This window comes from Coregonus lavaretus, assembly GCF_964263955.1.
Source record: "Coregonus lavaretus genome assembly, chromosome: 24".
NCBI classification, from domain to species: domain Eukaryota; kingdom Metazoa; phylum Chordata; class Actinopteri; order Salmoniformes; family Salmonidae; genus Coregonus; species Coregonus lavaretus.
Window position 1 is genome coordinate 7977129 of NC_140011.1, and position 23634 is coordinate 8000762.

At 41.3% G+C, this 23634-nt stretch overlaps 1 protein-coding gene across 1 annotated transcript in view; it reads left to right on the forward strand.

The window, feature by feature from the left end:
• The window catches only part of tnpo1 (transportin 1), a 66132-nt gene extending 45973 nt beyond the window's left edge, over window positions 1-20159 (forward strand). The window contains exons 15-25 of the mRNA XM_084140808.1: window positions 606-692; window positions 5077-5184; window positions 5681-5839; window positions 6712-6799; window positions 6908-7006; window positions 7147-7242; window positions 10698-10773; window positions 14423-14522; window positions 14708-14782; window positions 15483-15622; window positions 19829-20159. Of these exons, the coding sequence (XP_083996934.1) occupies window positions 606-692; window positions 5077-5184; window positions 5681-5839; window positions 6712-6799; window positions 6908-7006; window positions 7147-7242; window positions 10698-10773; window positions 14423-14522; window positions 14708-14782; window positions 15483-15590 (996 nt within the window). The 3' untranslated portion in view covers window positions 15591-15622; window positions 19829-20159. The remainder of the gene's footprint in view (window positions 1-605; window positions 693-5076; window positions 5185-5680; window positions 5840-6711; window positions 6800-6907; window positions 7007-7146; window positions 7243-10697; window positions 10774-14422; window positions 14523-14707; window positions 14783-15482; window positions 15623-19828) is intronic.
• Window positions 20160-23634: the final 3475 nt, after the last annotated feature.

Sequence of the window (23634 nt, forward strand, 5' to 3'; positions counted from 1 at the left end):
CAAACCCCCAAAAAATCCATTTTAATTCCAGGTTGTAAGGCAACAAAATAGGAAAAATGCCAAGGGGGTGAATACTTTCGAAAGCCACTGTATCGATGCATAGTCACTGTACCTCGACTAACCTGTACCCCCGCACATTGACTCTGTACCGGTACCCCTTGTATATAGCCTCATTATTGTTATGTAATTTTCTTGAGTTACTTTTTGATTAGATTTGTTTACTTTAGTTAGGGTATTTTCTTAACTTTATTTATTGAACTGCATTGTTGGTTAAGGGCTTGTAAGTAAGCATTTCACGGTAAGGTCTACACCTGTTGTATTCGGCGCATGTGACACATTTGATTTGATTTGATCATTAACGAGGTGAAAGAGCCGGTGAGCCAGATGCACTGTGACAAAACATTTGTGGGGAGGGGGGAAACATTGTTCCTTTAGGAATCTTTCTCATCTTTAGACACACACACACACACACATTCCGCCAATGACGTCTCCCACACACACAGCAATGACTTGAGCAATACAGCATCTACACTTGCATTTGATTTCCCCTTTCAGGTGTGTGTCGGATTGTGATTGCTAATGTGTGTTCTACTGTATGTGTTTAGGAGTACATTCAGATGCTGATGCCTCCGCTGATAGCAAAGTGGAACCAGTTGAAGGATGAAGACAAGGATCTGTTCCCTTTACTAGAGGTGAGCCTCACCATTAGGGTTGCAAAGCTACAGGTAGTTTACCAAAGTTACCGGAATCTTCAGTAATTTAGGTAATTAAGAGTAAATATATGTCGATCTATTGTAACTCTGGTAATTTATACTTGAATAACTTTTTTTTAAACGTATTCATATATAGTCTTAATTGTTTCATATCTGTGTCCACATTGTCCATGAGTTTCTATTAGATAGACCATAAGGTTCAAGAGGAAGTATCCTAATTAATAAAAAAAAGCATCTAATCAACAATGGCATTATTTGCAATTAACTCTGCAACTCTTCCAACTATTGACTTTTTTCACAACTGTCACCAGTTTGACACCAAAACATTGACCAAAATACATATGTGACCGACTTGCTCGATTCGGCCTTACGTCGCAAAATGTTAAATGGTGTTTTTTTTACATTGGATAAAAATAGAGAATCAGAGCTAGAAAATGGTATGTCATACACTACAGTTGAGGAACAATGGGAAAGTAATTCTGTTTTGAAAGTTGATCAACTTTGTAACCCCACTTTTGAGAAAATGGCCCTTGAATGTTTTGCTACACCTATTGGAGAGCTCTCCTTTGTCTACACCCATTCAGCATCGTCCACACCCTCTTAAGCCGTAGCCCCACCCATCTCTTTAAGGATTCACATAGGAGGCCATGTTCTATACAGAGTGAGTATGGTAGTGTACTAAACAACCAAAGATTTTAAGACTAAAGGCTGGTTTATGCTACGTCTATCGACATGTTTGTAGACTGTTGTCGCAGTGACATCATGAACATTCTATTGTCGTCTGACATCAAACTTGTCGTTGTCGTTATGAAAAAGTATAAACACAAAAATAACAGGCTGCATGACATCAGCAGCCTGGTTGTCCAAAATAGCATAATTGGTGTATTTTAACACCAGTAAACCCATCCGTTTAAAATGAATTTAGTATATGTCAATCTAGCAAACCAGGCAACTAAAAGCAACTTTCTTAAACAATGTTTTGATTCGTTTCTAGCTTGTTAGCTAGCTAACGTTACGTTAGCTGGCTAGCCAGTACAAATAATTACCATATCATATAGCTGACAACGTCTTATCTTTAGCTAATTTGTATTTGTTATTACAGGAAAATAAACTCACAACCAGATCATTATTTACAAGTTAATGGCGAACTAATTACAGATAATAGCTTACGGTTGTGAGTGTGACAAAATAAAAGCAGGGCATTCTTCTACCGGATAATTTTTGAACTTGGACACTGTCTTGTTGGCCTAACGTTATATCCTAATTTGACTTAGGTGCAGGTCATGTTGTTCTATACATTACCGTCTCTGGTAAACACACACTATATCAAATAAAATCAACGTTTATTTGTCACATGCACAGGATACAGAAGGTGTAAACGGTACAGTGAAATGGTTACTTGCATAGTGGAGTCTTTTGTTTAAACATGTAGCTAGCTAGCTAAACAATGAAACATAATCCCAACTCATAACATTACTACCCTGTATGAATCTGCTGGTAGCTAAAGCTAATCAACTAACTAGGTTCAATGTTAGCTAGCTAGCTAACATTAGGCTATAACTAGCAATGCAAATGGCTCTGATGAATAATATTACTACACAGATCATACACATAACGTTAGCTAGCGAGCCAGTCAGCTAACGTTAGCTAGCTAGCTAACAGTACGTTTTAACTTGCAATGAAAATGACTTTCTGACAAAATTAGAAACGTATAAAATCTGAATGTAGCTAGCTAGACTCTTTTACCCGTATACATGGATGAACGCTTCTCCCTCTGTCATGGATGCCATGGTTGCCCTTAGTTTGAAGATGTAACTCGGAGACAAGTGTTTTATTCCACAGCCTTCTTCTTTGTGTTCTCTTTTCGACTCCCTCCACAATATATGCAATCAAACGCCAGACTTTTCTCCATCTCCTTAGCTATCATACTCTGCTTCCACCGGGCATTCCACTGATTTCAAAACTCTGTTCTCCAGAAATTGGAGAGCATTAGCAACACTTATGCAGTTCTTCGGGATATCTTTCAAAATAGCTGCGTTAGAAAGGATTACCTACACATACTGAGCAGCTCATGTTATAGACATAAGCGTGCTAAATGGCAGACCAATCAGAATTAATCTCTTGACATGTCCAGCCCATACATTCTCAGCCAATCATTGCTAGCGGCAAGGTTCCTGTCTTTTTCCGTGGCTAAACCAACGAGGCTCGTAATGTAACAGTTCTATTCGTATTTACAGATGACATACAAGTTCGTTATTAAGGCACATGAAAGTTCACATGTTCCAGAAGGCATTTCTGCAAATGCGTTTTGATTAAAAATAATTGTTTATGTTCAAATGCCTCTCCTGTAAAGTAGTGATGACGACATACGCCTAGTTTCCTGAAACGAGTCACATATTGACATAGTAAAATAAGTGTGTAAGAAAATATAAAGGATATTTCATGCTGAAACCCTCACATTAAATCCCAATGGTATTCATTTAGGGTAATATTTAGGATAATGTTTTACAGCGTTGTCATTCTATTTTTATTTTAAAATCATCTTATTTATTTCATATACTTTACATGAGATCATGCCACACATAGGGCCAGAGATAATGACAGACACCTGTGATAATCTGAAGTACCCAAAAGGGCCACTAGATGTCTTGTGATAGATTAAATGAAATCCTTGAAAGATACCAGAATTCTTGTAGTTTACTGGTAAACTTTAAAAGTGTCCAGTAATATACCCTCCCTTTAAAACCCTACTAACCGCCTCGAGGAGTTTCCCACACTTTACCGACAACAAATGCTTACCCTGTAAAACGATAAATTACTACCTGTACAGTGCCTTGCAAAAGTATTCACCCCCCTTGGCGTTTTTCCTATTTTGTTGCATTACAACCTGTAATTTAAATGGATTTTTATTTGGATTTCATATAATGGACATACACAAAATAATCCAAATTGGTGAAGTGAAATTAAAAAAATTACTTGTTTCAAAAAATTATACTAAATAAATAACGGAAAAGTGGTGCGTGCATATGTATGAAGCCCCAAAATAAGCTCTGGTGCAACCAATTACCTTCAGAAGTCACATAATTAGTTAAATAAAGTCCACCTGTGTGCAATCTAAGTGTCACATGATCTCAGTATATATACACCTGTTCTGAAAGGCCCCAGAGTCTGCAACACCACTAAGCAAGGGGCACCACCAAGCAAGTGACACAATGAAGACCAAGGAGCTCTCCAAACAGGTCAGGGACAAAGTTGTGGAGAAGTACAGATCAGGGTTGGGTTATAAAAAAATATCTAAAACTTTGAACATCCCATGGAGCACCATTTAAATCCAGGCTCTGTCGCAGCCGGCCGCGACCGGGAGAATCATGGGCGGCGCACAATTGGCCCAGCGTCGTCCAGGGTAGGGGAGGGAATGGCCGGCAGGGATGTAGCTCAGTTGATAGAGCATGGCGTTTGCAACGCCAGAGTTGTGGGTTCGATTCCCACGGGGGGCCAGTATTAAAAAAGTAATAAATAAATATTTATTCACTAACTGTAAGTCGCTCTGGATAAGAGCGTTTGCTAAATGACTAAAATGTAAATGTAAATGTAAATATGGCACCACAACAAACATGCCAAGAGAGGGCCGCCCACCAAAACTCAAAGACCATGCAAGGAGGGCATTAATCAGAAAGGCAACAAAGAGACCAACGATAACCCTGAAGGAGCTGCAGAGCTCCACAGCGGAGATTGACGTATCTGTCCATAGGACCACTTTAAGCCATACACTCCACAGAGCTGGGCTTTCCGGAAGAGTGGCCAGAAAAAAAGCCATTGCTTAAAGAAAAAAATAAGCTAACACGTTTGGTGTTCACCAAAAGGCATGTGGGAGACTCCCCAAACATATGGAAGAAGGTACTCTGGTTAGATGAGACTAAAATTGAGCTTTTTGGCCAACAAGGAAAACGCTATGTCTGGCGCAAACCCAACACCTCTCCCCGAGAACACCATCCCTACAGTGAATAGTTATGCATGCTCAAGTTTTCTGTTTTTTTTGTCTTATTTCTTGTTTCACCCCAAAAACTATTTTGCATCTTCAAAGTGGTAGGCATGTTGTGTAAATCAAATGATACAAACCCCCCAAAAATCCATTTTAATTCCAGGTTTTAAGGCAACAAAATTGGAAAAATGCCATGGGGGGGGTGAATACTTTCGCAAGCCACTGTAACTGAGGTTATCAAGTATAATATTATTTATTCCTCTTATGTCCTCTCTTTTGTCACTTCCCCTTTCTCTCAATCACCCCAACTCTTTCTTTCCCTTTCTTCCCCCCCATCTCTGTCCTTCTTTCTCTCTCTCTCTCTCTCCATCCCTCTCTCAGTGCCTGTCGTCAGTAGCCACGGCTCTCCAGAGTGGTTTCCTGCCCTACTGTGAGCCTGTGTACCAGCGCTGTGTTAACCTGGTGCAGAAGACCCTCGCTCAGGCTATGGTGAGACACGCACGCACGCAGTGCATTTGTAAAGTATTCAGACCCCTTGACTTTTTCCACATTTTGTTACGTTACAGCCTTATTCTAAAATGGATACAATTAATTTTTAAAGGCCTACACAGTGTCTGTCTAGTGAATTATGTACATTTTCTGCCTGGATTCTGGCTCACCTAATCAGTCTGTTGCATAAGTGACTTTGTTTGTGTAGCGCCTTGCTTTTTTTCTTGTCTGTAAACAATATCTTGTTTGTGCCAACTGGCTGCGTGAGTTGGCACTGAACACCATGGAGAGGCAATTGGCACAGATTGTTTGTTTGTGTGTGTGTGTGAGAACATTTGGAAGACTTATCTGCTCGCAGTGGGGTGTCATGCTTGGGGTATGTGGCATCTAATTGTTTCCAATCTCTCCTTTCCCAATTCTAATCCACACACTCTCTCACTTCCTCTATCGTCCGTCTACCTTTTTTTTACCCCCTCCCCCCTCGCTCTCCATCCAGCTCCACCAGTCCCAGCCAGACCAGTACGAGGCCCCTGATAAGGACTTTATGATTGTGGCCCTGGACCTGCTTAGCGGGTTGGCTGAAGGGTTGGGCGGCAACATCGAGCAGCTGGTCGCCCCTAGCAACATCCTCACGCTCATGTACCAGTGCATGCAGGTAACCAGTGTCCTCACCTAGAGCTGGGACGATAAACCGAATATTACCGATTTCGCTGTCGGCTGCTGTCTGAGCGAGCCAATTCTCACTCTCTCTCCCCACTCTGCGCAAGGAGGAGGGAGAGATGCATTCTGAGAAGCACAAGCGTATGACCGTTGCTCAAAATGCTATTGCGGGAAAAATACAGTTTTCAAAGCAACTGCTGTTCTAGTTACAAAGAGGAGAGTCACATCTTTCTGTGTTTTATATAATGAATTTCTCACCTCTTAATATTAAGTTCATGGCACCACTTTACAACCGGAGTAGGCTGTAGTTAGTATGGTTTTGATGCGCCTGCAGAGCGGAGCGCACCGTTTGCAGTGAATAGGCCTACATCAAGTAGCCTAGGCTTGGCGCTGGAAAGTTTTTGTAGGACAGTCAGGCTACATTTACAGAATTATTAATCAATTAGCCTACATGGCTATCTAGCAACAATATCATATTTAGAGTTAACAATCTAGCTAAGTGTTTTGCGTTCCCACTTCCTCAGGTAGTGAATAATATAGCCTATAGGCCAATATGAAGCGCCAAAAGAAATCTGATAATTCTGGATCCAACATCAAAGGTTGCACATCAAAATATCAATCATGCATTTCCTGGATATGTTAGATGAAATGGCTTACTTTTTAAGTCATAGGCTAACATCACAGTTGTCTGTCTTGGCACTGGAAAACAATTATTATAGAGCCCCGCCACTAATGTAAAGTAACTGTAAATAAAATCGTATTTGTTATCAAGCAAAATTCTCTCTACTCTCTCTTCCTCTTCCTCTCTCTCTCCCCCTCTCTCTTTCTCTCTCCCCCTCTTTCTTTCTTTCTCTTCCTCTCATTCAGGACAAAATGCCTGAGGTGCGTCAGAGCTCCTTTGCTCTGCTGGGTGACCTGACTAAGGCTTGTTTCCAGCACGTAAAGCCATGCATTGGTACGTACTCTTTTCTCTTACACCACATTGGCAGTAACACACTGCCTAGTAGTCCAAATGTGAGCTTATCAATTACCGATGGTATAAGCCTCTTTCTCTCCTGTGCAGCTGATTTCATGCCTATATTAGGCACTAATCTGAACCCAGAATTGATATCGGTGTGCAACAATGCAACATGGGCAATCGGAGAGATATCTATACAAATGGGTGAGTGTCCACAAAATGTCACAAAACGGTCACACACACACCAGCTTACATGCATTCTAATGAACACACACACGCACTCACACTTGCATTCACACCCACGGCCTCACTCACGGACCTTCATTTTTCCGGCCTCTCCCCAGGCGCTGAGATGCAGCCCTACGTGGCCATGGTGCTGCACCAGCTGGTTGAGATCATCAACAGGCCCAACACCCCAAAGACCCTGCTGGAGAACACAGGTACCACAAGGTGGCGCTTTGCTGAGCCCGCCAGCCACAGCACAGGGAGGTGTTGCACAGTCCGTCAGGCCTACTCTGAGCGCATCCCAATCGTCCCTCCCTTCTCCCAAAGTGTGCACTTGTTCACTTCCCTTCATGGATTTGACAGGAAATGACTGGTATATGAAAACTCCACCTAGCCCGTGCCAAGACTAATCCAATGCGTTTTTCGTTTTTGGGGAGTAGTGAACGAGTGCACACTTCAGGATGAAGGAGAGATTATTGGGACGCACCCTCTGAATTGAGATGAGGCCATTCATCTCTATCTGAAAGGCTCCCCAAGCCCTGGGCCTTACAGGTTTCGCCGGTTTCGCCCAAATATCCCAACTACTCCTACCAACTGATCTATGGCTTAGAGGCTGTGTTTATGGGTTGTTGGATCCCTGCTGAAGTAAATGTAATGTTGCTCAGGTGGAAAGAGAGAGTGATAAAGAGAGATTGATAGATACAAATTTTGTTCCTCACTAACCAGGTTTCCATCCTTTTATGCGAGTAAAGTAAATGTTGGATAAAAAATGTCATGACAGGCCTGATGGAAACAGCACATTTGTCGGTGAACTTTCCAAATGTCGACAAAACAAAATGTGCTAGACAAGGTGGGATCTTTTTGTTGGTAAAATTAATTATGCGAGAAATGGTGGCGGAAACTAGACTGACGACTCACACTAAATTATTCTGCTGCTCTGTCATTCGCTACCTACTTTAGTCTGAGACTGCAATCATTGAAGTAGTTTGTGGTGACGAAGGGCACGAGGGGCATTGTACAAAACAGTCCTCATTGATTGGATCATATTCAACCTATCAGATTATCAAAGCCAATGGCGAATTTTCAAACTGCCACTTTACCCACGTGTGTTCTGGCTCTGGCCCAACCCATCGGTTTCTGGACCAATCAGATGGCCCTGAATGTGTTCGCATTCGGTGAAGGGTCAGGGAGGTACTCAGATCCAGACTCATTTCAGAGAAGAAACTAATGTCCATGGGCGTGGCGTAGCGTAGCGTTTGGCTGGAGTAAGGACTCTGGGTAGCCAGGCAAGGTTGAAATCCCTTTATGCACAAATATTGATATAATAACCATCATATCGAAGTTAACTCGGAGTCACGCGATGATATGTTATGTAGTCCTCCCACTACGACTCGGGAAAACATGCAGTTTATTAGGCTACAGATTAAATAAATGATGAGGAACTTCACTGGGTGGTGAAAGTGCACGGTGATGAGCTTGATGCTCCTTTCCAATAAATATTGAGGGTCTTATTCTGGTGACATGATGATCGATGCTTGACTGCCGCTTTGACAAGAAAAAAAATGTGTGCTCTTATCCATAATCTCATCATGTAGATAGCCTACCTGCATTGTATCTGCGAGCTGTTGGTTGGAGCACACATGCGAAGACCAGAGAGGGAACATTAGCGATATAACGCAACATTTGTTGTGACAAAACCATCAGTAGAGTTGAAAATGCGATGGAAACCCATTTAACTTGTATTTTTTAACCGCAAAAGTTATTTTATGTGCACTATGTCATCACCCACCGCCTTTTACAAGTCAATTTGATGGAAACACATCTCTGGTGGGAAAATGTGCATATTGTTTTTATGCGGATTTTAGAATATTAGCATGAAAATCTGTTGCCAATTGGATGGAAACCTAGCTATAGAGTAAGTTTAAAAACCGAGCGAACCCTGTAAGTGTACAGTCTTGGCGTGATTAACTGAAATGAATTGATTCTATTGTGCCTATGGTTGTCAGGTTTTTCTAGCTGTATTTCCATTGAAGTAAAGTTGAAGTGTTGAGCAGCATCAGTAGGTGACAGTGAGGCCTTAACTGAGACAGATGAGTGTCTCCCAACCTCACTTACAGCTAAATGCTTAGAGTTTTCATACGGTTAATTTGACAAACTGAATGTTTACTGAACACTCGGATAATAATAATAAATAATAATAACTAGTCTTCTTTGCTGATTGAGAAAAGAGTTAATCCCACCCTAAACATTTTTGTGGTGTTGAAATGTTATAGCACCTACACTTAGCAAACAAACCTTCAGTTACACTCTGCTCTTATTTAGAAGCTCTATTCGAATTGGAGACTGTGCTTGGGAAAGCCAAAATGGCCGCCCGTCATAAACTAGAACCACTGAGCCAAAATGAGGGTGAAGTGTAACCTGCTTAACTATCCCTACCAGGGAAACTGGGGAATTTGTAGATGTTGTTCTGTTTGTCAGTTTATTTGTTGTTTTTAGTTACTGTTTTTTAAATGTGAATGCATATCTGCCAATAGATGTTGAATGTTGTTTAGTTAAAGGATGGCAAGTGTTTGATGCAGGATACGTGATGAGTTGATGGAGCCATAGCACTATGCTGTTGAGCTCAGACCACTGCCATTCTATTTTAGTATGATAAATCGAAACATAAACCTCTTTGTTTCCATTTGGTTTCCCAATCAACATTTTTCCCCTAACCAATCAAAACATTCAGAAATATATCCATGTTGATTATCTTATAGCTCACCAATTTGATAATTCAGAGCACTTTTAAAACACACGCATATAAAGTCACATCAACGCTAAACACTGAAATTGAGGTGGATTGGGTTTGAGGCCATATATAGCTATAACTCCTCCCCTCCACCCTCATTTGAAACAAATCAGCCTATCCTGCACTGAACTCAATTTCTAATGAGCCTATCATCTGCTTTCTGCATGTCTCATTGGACTGTTCATAAATTCCTGTTTCTTAATGAGAATGTTGCATCGTTTTGTGTCTCTTAAACTTAGGTCCTCGCTCCTCTCTGCCTCTTCATAAGAACCTGCTGTGCTGGATACTAGTCTCCTTCCATGTAGTTGGCTTGGAGTACTGTCATTTCTTTTACAACCAAAAGAAAGAACGTTTCTGTTTCTTATGGAAAGATGAACCTTTTTGTGAGTTTAAGGGAGAAACCTATGAAAGCTCAATTCCCAGCTGCCAACTTTGAGAGGAATAATAACTGTATAAACATTAATGACTTCACATTTACACTTTTACATTTAGATGAAGATCATTCATTTAACATTTGGGAGAGAGGAGTTTGTTGCAAGAGAACAGAGGCCATTTCACCATTCATACTTCTGATGTCATATTTCTGACGTCCGAGCAGGCATGTTGCCGTTTGATTTGATATTGTGTTGTCAAAGTGTTCTCCCTTAAATTAGTTGTTTGTTTTTAGAGTGTCATACTATCTTAAATTTTTCCCCCAGTAGTGAGCGGGGCAGTAGTAATCAACACTAGTGAATTCTTCTGTTTAATATCATGCACAGATTCTGTTGATTTATGTTTCTGAGTTGTTTGTTTGTTTTTTCTTTATTTTTTCTCCTCCTCCTCATTGCTCATGTCTTGGTTGGCGTTTGGTGGTGTATATCCGTGATTGCGTTACCTTAGCAATAACAATTGGTCGTCTTGGTTACGTTTGTCCTCAAGAGGTGGCACCCATGCTACAGCAGTTTATAAGACCCTGGTGTGTATTATTCAATATATTTTTATTTAATTCATTTTCTCTTTCTCCGCGTCTGTCTCTCCCTGTCCTGTCACTCTCGCTTTCCTTCCCTGTCACTGTCTTTCTCTGTCTCTTCATCATCTTTCTTTCTAAAATAAGTATTTTCTGTTTCTCCTGAATCAGTCCGTAATCAATTGCCAACCATGTGACTAATCTTGTCCTCTTTTAGGTCCCCTCAGTCTGTGATTTATTTTGCCTCAGTAGCACCTTCATGTATTTGATACATTATTGGTTTATTTATTTAGCTTTTTTTTTGTCGTTGTTAATTGTCACTAACTACTAATTAGTGCATGGGATCAGATTGTCACATGCCTGCTGGTTCAGAAAGAAAAAGGGAAAACAAATGGCTTCCCAAAAATTCCAGACGCATTCCAAAATAATTCCCAAAAGTATTCCCGGATTATTCCCAAATCCCCCATCTCGTCCAATAGTCCTCCAGCTGCATGTGCCTATCCCAGAATTCCTCAAAACTTCCTTTAAAAAAAAAGTTAATATTTCATAAGAAATTGGCATTGATAAGGTGCTATAGTAAAGGCTTGCCTGAATGCCACATGGGCCAAATTGAAGTTATTTTAAGTGATAAAGCAGTTTTAGTGACTCACGTGTAAGTGAATAGAGTTAAGTGCCTTCACACACAGTCTCAGAATGACAGGTTTGTTTGATGTGCATGCACAATTCTGATACCGTTTTAGATAACCTGAGAGAAATCATTTTCTCCCCACAAGAATGTGTTGTACATACAGTGGCTTGCGAAAGTATTCACCCCACTTGGCATTTTTCCTATTTTGTTGCCTTACAACCTGGAATTAAAATTGATTTTTGGGGGGTTTGTATCATTTGATTTACACAACATGCCTACCACTTTGAAGATGGAAAATAAGACAAGAAAACAGAACTTGAGCGTGCATAACTATTCACCCCCCCAAAGTCAATAGTTGTAGAGCCACCTTTTGTAGTAATTAAAGCTGCAAGTCTCTTGGGGTATGTCTCTATAAGCTTGATATATCTAGCCACTGGGATTTTTGCCCATTCCTCAAGGCAAAACTGCTCCAGCTCCTTCAAGTTGGATGGGTTCCGCTGGTGTACAGCAATCTTTAAGTCATACCACAGATTCTCAATTGGATGGAGGTCTGGGCTTTGACTAGGCCATTCCAATACATTTAAATGTTTCCCCTTAAACCAGTCGAGTGTTGCTTTAGCAGTATGCTTAGGGTCATTGTCCTGCTGGAAGGTGAACCTCCGTCCCAGTCTCAAATCTCTGGAAGACCGAAACAGGTTTCCCTCAAGAATGTCCCTGTATTTAGCGCCATCCATCATTCCTTCAATTCTGACCAGTTTCCCAGTCCCTGCCGATGAAAAACATCCCCACAGCATAATGCTGCCACCACCATGCTTCACTGTTGGGATGGTGCTCTCGGGGTGATGAGAGGTGTTGGGTTTGCGCAAGACATAGCGTTTTCCTTGATGGCCAAAAAGCTCAATTTTAGTCTCATCTGACCAGAGTACCTTCTTCCATATGTTTGGGGAGTCTCCCACATGCCTTTTGGTGAACACCAAACGTTTGCTTATTTTTTTCTTTAAGCAATGGCTTTTTGTCTGGAGTGTACGGCTTAATGTGGTCCTATGGACAGATACTCCAAACTCCGCTGTGGAGCTTTGCTGCTCCTTCAGGGTTATCTTTGGTCTCTTTGTTGCCTCTGATTAATGCCCTCCTTGCCTGGTCCGTGAGTTTTGGTGGGCGGCCCTCTCTTGGCAGGTTTGTTGTGGTGCCATATTCTTTAAATTTTTTAATAATGGATTTAATGGTGCTCCGTGGGATGTTCAAAGTTTCGGATATTTTTTTATAACCCAACCCTGATCTGTACTTCTCCACAACTTTGTCCCTGACCTGTTTGGAGAGCTCCTTGGTCTTCATGGTGCCGCTTGCTTGGTAATAATAATAATAATAATATGCCATTTAGCAGACGCTTTTATCCAAAGCGACTTACAGTCATGCGTGCATACATTTTTGTGTATGGGTGGTCCCGGGGATCGAACCCACTACCTTGGCGTTACAAGCGCCGTGCTCTACCAGCTGAGCTACAGAGGACCTGGTGCCCCTTGCTTAGTGGTGTTGTAGACTCTGGGGCCTTTCAGAACAGGTGTGTATATATACTGAGATCCTGTGACAGATCATATGACACTTAGATTGCACACAGGTGGACTTTATTTAACTAATTATGTGACTTCTGAAGGTAATTAATTGGTTGCACCAGAGCTTATTTAGGGGCTTCATAGCAAAGGGGGTGAATACATATGCACGCACCACTTTTCCGTTATTGATTTTGTAGAATTTCTTGAAACAAGTAATTGTTTTCATTTCACTTCACCAATTTGGACTATTTTGTGAATGTCCATTTACATGCAATCCAAATATAAATCCATTTAAATTACAGGTTGTAATGCAACAAAATAGGAAAAACGCCAAGGGGGATGAATACTTTTGCAAGGCACTGTAACTAAGTAGTCTTTGTTAAAGTACTTCCGGTAGTATCAAATCTTTGAAATATCTAAATGGTCGTAGATTGAATTCACATGTATGGAGTAAAAATGGCAAGTTTACTTTTAATATACTATAGGTTCTATTTAGTACTTTTTTACAGTAACATATAATCAACAATACCCTTTGAGGCAATATGTAGTATTTTTATATTTTGGAAGGTATTTTACTTATAAATTACATTTTCATAGTGGAATTTATGTTTTTGAATTATGTTAGAATGTATTAGTGAAAAGTACCGTAATTTTCGGACTATAAGCCGCGCCTTTTTTCCCAATTTTTCGACCCTGCGGCTTATATAACGGTGCGGCTAATCTATGGATTTTTACAGCTAACGGCCACTAGAAGACCTCCTAAATCTATGGATTTTACAGGTTACAGTCCACCAACTTTAACTCTATGGGCTCTATGACCGGTCCGCGCCCCCCACCTTTAAGCAGCGGGCTCCAGCAGGAAAAGCTGGAGGCCGGAAAAGAGTGAGACAGGTAGCGCGCAAAAGTAAAAGTGGAACCGAGAGTGGTACGAGAGACAGAACGAGAGCAAGACAGACAGACATTACGAGAGCGAGACAGTTTGTGCAAAGGAAGTTTTCATGCACAAACCCTCATTATGGAAAACAAACGTAGAAATGCATATGATGCAGCTTTTAAGTTAAAGGCAGTCAATCTGGCTGTAAAAGAAGGAAATAGAGCTGCTGCACGTAGCCTTGGCATCAATGAGTCAATGGTGAGACGTTGGAGACGCCAGCGGGAAGAACTGTCTCAATGCAAAAAGTCAAAAAAAGCTTTCATATGGTAATTAAACATTAAAACACCTGCGGCTTATAGTCCAGTGCGGCTTATATATGTACACATCATTCAATTTAGCTGCTGCGGCTTATACTCCGGTGCGCCTTATAGTGCGGAAAATACGGTAAAGGTAATATGGTATACCTATGCAAGTACAAGTAACTTATTGAATACAGTCAATGGTAACTTCAGAGTGCTATAAGGGTTTTGAATTGTAATGCTATGCAGTACTTAAATGCAGCCTCTCTGGCCTGGTGTAAAACGTGGCTGTTCCTGTTGGCAGGTGCACCTCTCTACGCAACATAAGAGACAATGAGGAGAAAGACTCAGCGTTCCGAGGCATTTGCACTATGATCAGTGTCAACCCAGGAGGAGTGGTGCAGGTGAGGCCCCTGGGCAATGCTTCCCTCTTGAGGATAACGTATAAACTGCACTTCTTTTCATGGCCCCATCAGTTGAGGACTAAGAAAAATAAAGGAACTGCATTACTGGTTAGATGGCCCCATTAGTGAAGGATGTTAGTTGGAAAACTGTTGTCTCAAGCCAGACTTTTTCTCATTTCCTCCAGGATTTTATATTTTTCTGTGATGCAGTGGCCTCATGGGTAAATCCAAAGGATGATCTGCGAGACATGTTTGGCAAGGTAAAAACTGATCATGACTGTGGCCTTTTTTTCATTTAGGCAAAATTCTGTCCTCCGTCCTCTCTCCTCCGTGACCCGGAAACAGATAAGTGGTCGAGGAGAGTGTCAAATTGTTAGTAGGCGAACGGGAGAGTGTCCTCCCCTCATTGATAGCAACCTTTCATCTAGGATATTCATGTGTATCCTACCCGAGTCCTTCGCGGAAGAGTTTTGATATCTGCCACACCCCCTTTGAAGCAGTTGTTTTCTCGAAGGAGAAAAGCATTCAAACATTTAAAAACAATATGCTATTTATACTTTCATCTACAACATTTATTGCCCAACTAGCTACATTAGTTTTGACTTTACACATTTATTTTGGGATTCCACCCCTGTAAACGTAATTTGCTTGATGACGCGCGAGTGGAGACGGAGAGTCTCATTTCATACAAGCGCATTTTCGTCCACGTTCCTTCTCCTCGCCGCCACGCCTCGCCTCGATTACCTTTGACCTTTTTCAAAAGGAGGCCAGCGTGGACGGAGGAGAGAGGACGCAGGAGTTGAGCAAATCCAATTGCGAAAAGGCCTATGTACCATGTAGGGCCTAGTCTACGAGACTGAGTACCTGTGTGTGAGAAAGGAGAAGATGAGAATATCCTGATCCATGCATGTGCGTGCATAGCTTTGTGTGTACATTCTAATTATGTGTTGATATTTTCAGATCCTCCATGGGTTCAAGAACCAGGTGGGCGAGGAAAACTGGAGGCGTTTCTCAGACCAGTTCCCTCTGCCTCTGAAGGAACGACTGGCGGCCTTCTACGGGGTGTAATGCTTTCCATAGGAACAGGCCTGTTCAAGGGGGTACGTCGCATATTCATGTTTAAAAATGGTTGAAAATCTAATTAGAGCTGAGATATCAGATCTAAGGTACTTTCGTGTCTCTTCAGTTTGTCAGCCACCTTATTTAAGCAAAATGATAAGCAAGCAAAACAAAGTTGATATACAGTGCCTTCAGAAAGTATTCACACCCCTTGACTTTTTCCACATTATGTTGCCTTACAGCCTGAATTTAAAATTGATTAAATTGAGATTTTTTGTTACTGGCCTATACACAATACCTCATAATGTCAAAGTGGAAGTTTGTTTTTTGACATTTTTACAAATTAATTTAAAGTTGAAATGTCTTGAGCCAATAAGTATTAACCACTTTGTTATGGCAAGCATAAATATGTTAATGAGTAAAGATTTGCTTAACGAGTCACATAATAAGTTGCATGGACTCATTCTGTGTGCAATAATAGTGTTTAACATGATTTTTGAATGACTACCTTATCTCTGTACCCTATACGTACAATTAATCTGTAAGGTCCTTCAGTCGAGCAGTGAATTTCAAACACAGATTCAACCACAATACATACAAAAGTATGTGGACACCCCTTCAAATTAGTTGATTCGGCTATTTCAGCCACACCCGTTGCTGACAGGTGTATAAAATCGAGTACACAGCCATGCAGTCTCCATAGACAAACATTGGCAGTAGAATGGCCTTACTGAAGAGCTCAGTGACATTCAACGTGGCGCCGTCATAGGATACCACCATTCCAACAAGTCCGTTTGTAAAATGTCTGCCCTGCTAGAGCTGCCCCGGTTATTGTGAAGTGGAAACGTCTAGGAACGGCTCAGCCGCGAAGTGGTAGGTCACACAAGCTCACAGAACGGGACCGCCAAGTGCTGAAGAGCTCAGCACGTAAAAATCATCTGTCCTCGGATGCAACACTCACTACCGAGTTCCAAACTGCCTATGGAAGCAAAGTCAGCACGAGAACGGTTCATCGGGAGCTTCATGAAATGTGTTTCCATGGCCGAGCAGCCGCACACAAGCCTAAGATCACCATGCACAATGCCAAGCGTCGGCTGGAGTGCTGTAAAGCTCGCCGCCATTGGACTATGGAGCAGTGGAAACGCATTCTCTGGAGTGATGAATCACGCTTTACCATCTGGCAGTCCGACAGACGAATCTGGGTTTGGCAGATGCCAGGAGAACGCTACCTGCCCGACTACATCGTGCCAACTGTAAAGTTTGCTGGAGGAGGAATAATATTCTGGGGTTGTTTTTCATGGTTCGGGCTAAGCCCCGTAGTTCTAGTGAAGTGAAATCTTAACGCTACAGCATACAATGACATTCTAGACGATTCTGTGCTTCCAACTTTGGCAACAGTTTGGGGAAAGTCCTGTTTCAGCATGACCATGTCCCCGTGCACAAAGCAAGGTCCATACAGAAATGGTTTGTCGAGATCGGTGTGGAAGAACTGTACTGGCCTGCACAGAGCTCTGACTTCAACCCCATCGAACACCTTTGGGATGAATTGGAACGATGACTGCGAGCCAGGCCTAATCGCCCAACATCAGTCCCCGACCTCACTAATGCGCTTGTGGCTGAATGGAAGCAAGTCCCTGCAGCAGTGTTCCAACATCTAGTGGAAAGCCTTCCCAGAAGAGTGGAGGCTGTTATAGCAGCAAAGGGGGGACCAACTCCATATTAATGCCCATGATTTTGGAATGAGATGTTCGACGAGCAGGTGTCCACATACAGTGCATTCGGAAAGTATTCAGACCCCTCGACTTTTTCCACATTTTGTTACATTACAGCCTTATTCTAAAATTGATTTTTTTTTTTATGTCCCTCATCAATCTACACACAATATATCATAATGACAAAGTGAAAACAGGTTTGTAGATTTTTTTGCAAATTCATAAAGAATTAAAAACAGAAATACCTTATTTACATAGGTATTCAGACCCTTTGCTATGAGACTCTAAATTGAGCTAAGGTGCATTCTGTTTCCATTGATCATCCTTGATGTTTCTACAACTTGATTGGAGTCCACCTGTGGTAAATTCAATTGATTGGATATAATTGCGCATGTCAGAGCAAAAACCAAGCCATGGGGTCGAATGAATTGTCCGTAGAGCTCCGAGACAGAATTGTGTTGAGGCACAGATCTGGGGAATGGTACCAAAACATTGAAGGTCCCCAAGAATACAATGGCCTCCATCATTCTTAAATGGAAGAAGTTTGGAACCACCAAGACTCTTCCTAGAGCTGGCCGCCTGGCCAAACTGAGCAATCGGGGGAGAAGGGCCTTGGTCAGTGAGGTGAACAAGAACCCGATGGTCACTCTGACAGAGCTCCAGAGTTCCTCTGTGGAGATGGGAGAACCTTCCAGAAGGACAACCATCTTTGCAGCACTCCACCAATCAGGCCTTTATGGTAGAGTGGCCAGACGGAAGCCACTCCTCAGTAAAAGGCACATGACAGCCCGCTTGGAATTTGCCAAAAGGCACCTAAAGGATTCTCAGACCATGAGAAACAAGATTATCTGGTCTGATGAAACCAAGATTGAACTCTTTGGCCTGAATGCCAAGTGTCATGTCTGGAGGAAACATGGCACCATCCCTACGGTGAAGCATGGTGGTGGCAGTATCATGCTGTGGGGATGTTTTTCAGTGGCTGGGACTGGGAGACTAGTCAGGATCAAGGGATAGATGAACGGAGCAAAGTACAGAGACATATTTGATGAAAACCTTCTCCAGAGCGTTCAGGAACTCAGACTGGGGCAACGGTTCACCTTCCAACAGGACAACGACCCTAAGCACACAGCCCAGACAACGCAGGAGTGGCTTCGGGACAAGTCTCTGAATGTCCTTGAGTGGCCCAGCCAGAGCCCGGACTTCAACCCAATCGAACATCTCTGGAGAGACCTGAAAAGAGCTGTGCAGCGACGCTACCCATCCAACCTGACAGAACTCTACAGGATCTGCAGAGAAGAATGGGAGAAACTCCCCAAATACAGGTTTGCCAAGCTTGTAGCGTCATACCCAAGAAGACTCGAAGCTGTAATTGCTGCCAAAGGTGCTCCAACAAAGTACTGAGTATAGGGTCTGAATAATTTTGTAAATGTGATATTTCCGTATTCTTTATTTTATAAATGTGCCAAAATGTCTAAAAACCTGTTTTTGCTTTGTCATTATGGGCTATATTGTGTAGATTGATGAGGGGAAAAACAATTTAATCATTTTAAAAATAAGGCTGTAACGTAACAAAGTGCAAAAAGTAAAGGGGTCTGAATACTTTCCGAATGCACTGTACTTTTGGTAATGTAGTGTATTCCAAAACATGCATCCTGTTTGCAACAAGGCACTAAAGTAATACTGCAAAAAATGTGGCAAAGCAATTAACTTTTTGCCTTGGATAGAAAGTGTTACGTTTGGGGCAAACCCAATACAACACCTTACTGAGGACCACTCTCCATATTTTCAAGCATAGTGGTGGCTGGTATCATATGTTGGGTATGCTTGTAGTTGTTAAGGACTGGGAAGTTTTTCAGGATAAAAAAAAGAAACCGAATGGAGCTAAGCACAGGCAAAATCCTAAAGGAAAACCTGGTTCAGTCTGCTTTCTACCAGACACTGGGAGATGAATTCACCTTTCAGCAGGACAATAACCTAAAACACAAGGCCAAATCTACACTGGTGTTGCTTACCAAGAAGACAGTGAGTGTTCCTGAGTGGCTGAGTTACAGTTTTTTAATTAGATCTACTTGAAAATCTATGGCAAGACTTGAAAATGGTTGTCTAGCAATGATCAACAACCAATTTGACAGAGCTTGAAGAATTCTGAAAATAATAATGGGCAAATGTTGCACAATCCTGGTGTGGGGAAAGCTCTTAGAGAGTTATCAAGGAAGTCTCACAGCTGAAATCGCTGCCAAAGGTGCTTCTACAAAGTATTGACTCGGGTGTGAATACATGTAAATGAGATATTTCTGTATTTCATTTTCAATAAATGAGAAATGTCTAAAAGCATGTTTTCACTTTGTCATTATGGGGTATTGTGTGTAGATGGGTGAAAAATATATTTCATCAATTTTGAATTCGGGCTGTAACAACAATGGAAAAGTGAAGGGTTTGAATACTTTCTGAAGGGACTGTATGTGTGGGGGATGGGCTTAAAAAAGTATCTTTTTTTCCATTAATATTGGTCTCCCTCTGTCTCTCTCCTACCAGGTCATTCGCTATGGGAGACGACAGACGGGGAACCTCTTATACCCAGGGAACATGTTACCCTTTACTGGGGGTAGGGTCTGCCAGCTGGGGAGGGAAGGGGGTGCAGACCGTGACCCCTCCTCAACCTTCTGGACGGGCGGGGTGGGAGGGAGGTGTTAGCTAGCCGAGGCACTCAACGCCCCCCCCACGCAACAGGCGAGGGGGGCACAGGGACCGGTGGGCCAACTTTATCAAGGGAGGAAAATTTCATTTCAACATCACAATCAGTAATGAAAAGATGTCAGGTTAGCCATTTTTTTTCTTTCTTTCATCCAAGCTCTCCACCGACATTAAACAAAACAATAAAAACAAGGGGAAAAAAACTATACAAAGCTCTGTAAAAACTTTTGTCGTTTAGTTGTGGTAAAATCATGGTTTTATACTTACCGAGGGGGTAGCGCTGATTTGAGCACCAGCGGTCAGTGAAGAAGAGCTTTTAAATCAATACGTATCAGCCGGAACGTGCCACTCAAAGGTAGGGGGAGGGAGGGAGTTGGTGTAGAACTAGACTGGTGGAGACCAACCATAGAATTTATGTAGGGGTGGTTATAAAATCAGGAAGTCGCATGGAAATGACGTAAAAAGGTCTCAAAGACAACATACGTATCCTCAACAGCCAGGACGGCTGATAGCCAAACAACAGCAACGGAGGGCAATAGAGTAGAGTAAATGCTGATACTATCATTCATTTTAAAAAATCGAACCAGCAAGTTTTTACTTTTTATTTGGGAAACTGCCTCTACATATCTTAGAATAAGAATAGCATGTATTTTCTTGTAGTCGTCAAAGTAATTACATTGAGTTAATGTAAAAGCTTGTCAGTGGCATATTTAGAGTAATATCAGAGTTTTAATATGTTTAGGCAGGTCAGAAGCTGGGTTGCCTAAAGCAGTCAGTCAATCACACATCACAGACAGAAGAAGTGCATATGATTTTTATTTGTTGTGGTTGAAAGTGACTTGTCTTATAAACGGGGGAAATGACTAAGTAGCATGCTTGCGTCAAAGTGGGAAGTGGGGACAGTGGGTGTACAACGTAAGAGTGATGTGTGTCGCGTCATCGGATAGTTGTGGGATTTCTTGTATAGCCCTGTGATAAGGTTTCTTAAACAACCATGTGGTTTCTCCCTTTTCAGTTTTGTCCCCCCACCACCCCTTTGTTTACCGGAGGCTTTCCATTCAATGTCTAGCAGGAACTGGGTTTACAAACAGTATAGAAAACAAACAACTCTGGAAACGATCTTGATATTCTCATCTAGTTGAATCCATCTAGCAGGGTTTTGGTATTGATTCTAAAAAGAGACCGTGAACACTGCTTCATACATGTCATAACTTTCTCAGGCTGCCTCTGTTCCGTTCTGTGCTGTGGAAGTGACGTGTTCTCTGTGTGCATGGACGTTTTACTAGCCTCCATAATGTCCGACTCTTAGATGCTTACCTGACTCTTTACTCACATTGTTTCAAATCTCAATTTCCAGCTTTCTCACATTTGTGAAAACAATACTTGGGAACGTATTGCTAACCTTGTCAGAGGAGGGAGGGAAGTAGGGAGAGGGGTAGAGAAAGGGCTTTAGCTGGAGGAGTCCATCCTTTGTTCCTTGAGTATTATTATTATTATTACAAGGACTATAACACTGTCTTGATAGTGTGTCTGTCTGTGACCTTGGTTGGTTGTCAATCCAAAACTCAACAGCAAGCAATGTTTTTAAATGATTTTTTTTCTGTACTGTTGTTTTTTTCTGTTATTGTTGTCGTTGGTTTGCTTTTTGTGTTAAAAGCATGATCTTTGAGGATGAATGTAATGACCGTTTTGAATGCAGGGTGCTCTAACGCTTGATCCCTTGCATGTTGGTGGCTCTTTACTTCCCAAACCATTTAGTTGACATACAATATTGGACCTTTACTTTGAAAGTTAAACTTTTTTTATTTCATACATACCTGCAGGAGCATTTTTTTCCCTTAACCTTTTACCTGTAGCCCACATCCAAATGTATTGTTATCTTGTTAAATACTGTGAAGCTAGAACTTAAAGATACAAATATTTTTGGTTCCTTTTTGTTTTGGAGTGTTATTGTTTTGACTCCGTAAAGTGCAAAAGTCTTGAAGTCGTTGATTGCCTGAATTTATCCCATGGTGGGGGAAAATGCAGTTTTATGCCCAACCAACCAATCAGATTCAGTCTGTAAGTCAGAGTAATCATTCTAGTATTTTGCCCCCCTCACAAAGCACATTAGAAGCACTTGTTTCGAACAGACTACACATAAATGCATACTGTAGTAGACCCACACATTTAGGTACTCACAAAGTATTCATTTACAGGAGACTTATAACACTAAACACCTCAAATGTATTACTTCACTGGGTATTCAATATGATATAGTCCTTTCTATTTATATATATTTTAAAACTTGTTTGTTTGTATTTGACCTGTTTTAAAGATACGATTCCAATATCAGAAATTCTCTATACGATAATTGGTGTAAACTAAGCCTGGAGATGATGCACTGCAGATATTGCCACAAAACCTTTCCAAAGCCAACAAACTAAGATACATATATATTTTTATTTTATTTTTATTTTTACTGTATATTGATTATTAAAATATTGGATGGGGGTTTTGCTCATAGGTAACCTGTAGTTAATGGGACATTTTAACACTAGTAAAACATGGGGTATGTCAAGTTAGCCTGGATCCAAACTGGATTGTTCCTTTTCACTTGACCAGGCTAATGTCAAGTAACACAAATAAGACATCATGGGATATATGGAGGCACTTGTTTCTGTAGTCGTTGTTTTTGTGCCACGTCTGTCGTGTCCTGAAGTTGAAATGATTTTGTCTTTGTCACATTCCAGCTGTTTGGCATGTCGAAAATTGGAAGAAGCATGGCTTGATTGGTTCTGTCCTACCACTACTTATCACACTGAATTAAAAACAAAACATAAAGGGCCGGTTTCCGAGACACAGGTTAAACCTAGTGCTGGACTAAAAAGCAATGGTGAATGGAGAATATCCACTGAAATATTTGTTTAGTCCAGGACTTCGCTTTATCTGTGTCTGCCAAACCGCCCCAAAAAGTATGAAAAAAATACATAAAACAATCGCTGTTGGTGTGCTGTCGTACCGATATTGCCGCTGCTATGATGTAGTTTCTCTACTTGAATATTTGTTTGTAGTAACCTCAGGAGGTTGTGTTTACCGTTGTTTCGTGTTATTGTTTTCCAAATGTATGCCTTTTTCCATCTCCCTTTACCGATAAGAGATTAGTAAGCCTCTCCTGTCCATGGGTGTTCAGTTCTAGTGTGCGTTTGATATGTGTGCTAGCTCACCAGTAAGAGACAGACTTACACACACCCAGAGTCGGTGTCAAAGAATCATTTCAACTAGATATACACAGACATTCAAATTGACTTATAACTTTGAGGAATATGAAATTAGGAAGAGAACTTACACATAATTAATGCAACTGTGGCAAAGTGATTGTAAGACATTTCTAGAAGGTGTTAAAATGTAATATGTGTACATGATGCCTTGATAACAACTGGATGATTTTGATGGTGATTCATAATGTCTCGTTATTTTTAATAATGGAAAAAAGACCTTGCACAATAAGCGAAAAGCAAATATGCTCATGGCTTCTTAGATTTGTTTGCAAATTGAGGTCTTTCATTTTGAAGAAGAGGGGGCAAAAATGCTTTATTAAAAATCTTTGTCTCTTTGTTAATTGTAATTTTATATATAACATTTTTACCCCCTTTTTCTCCCCAATT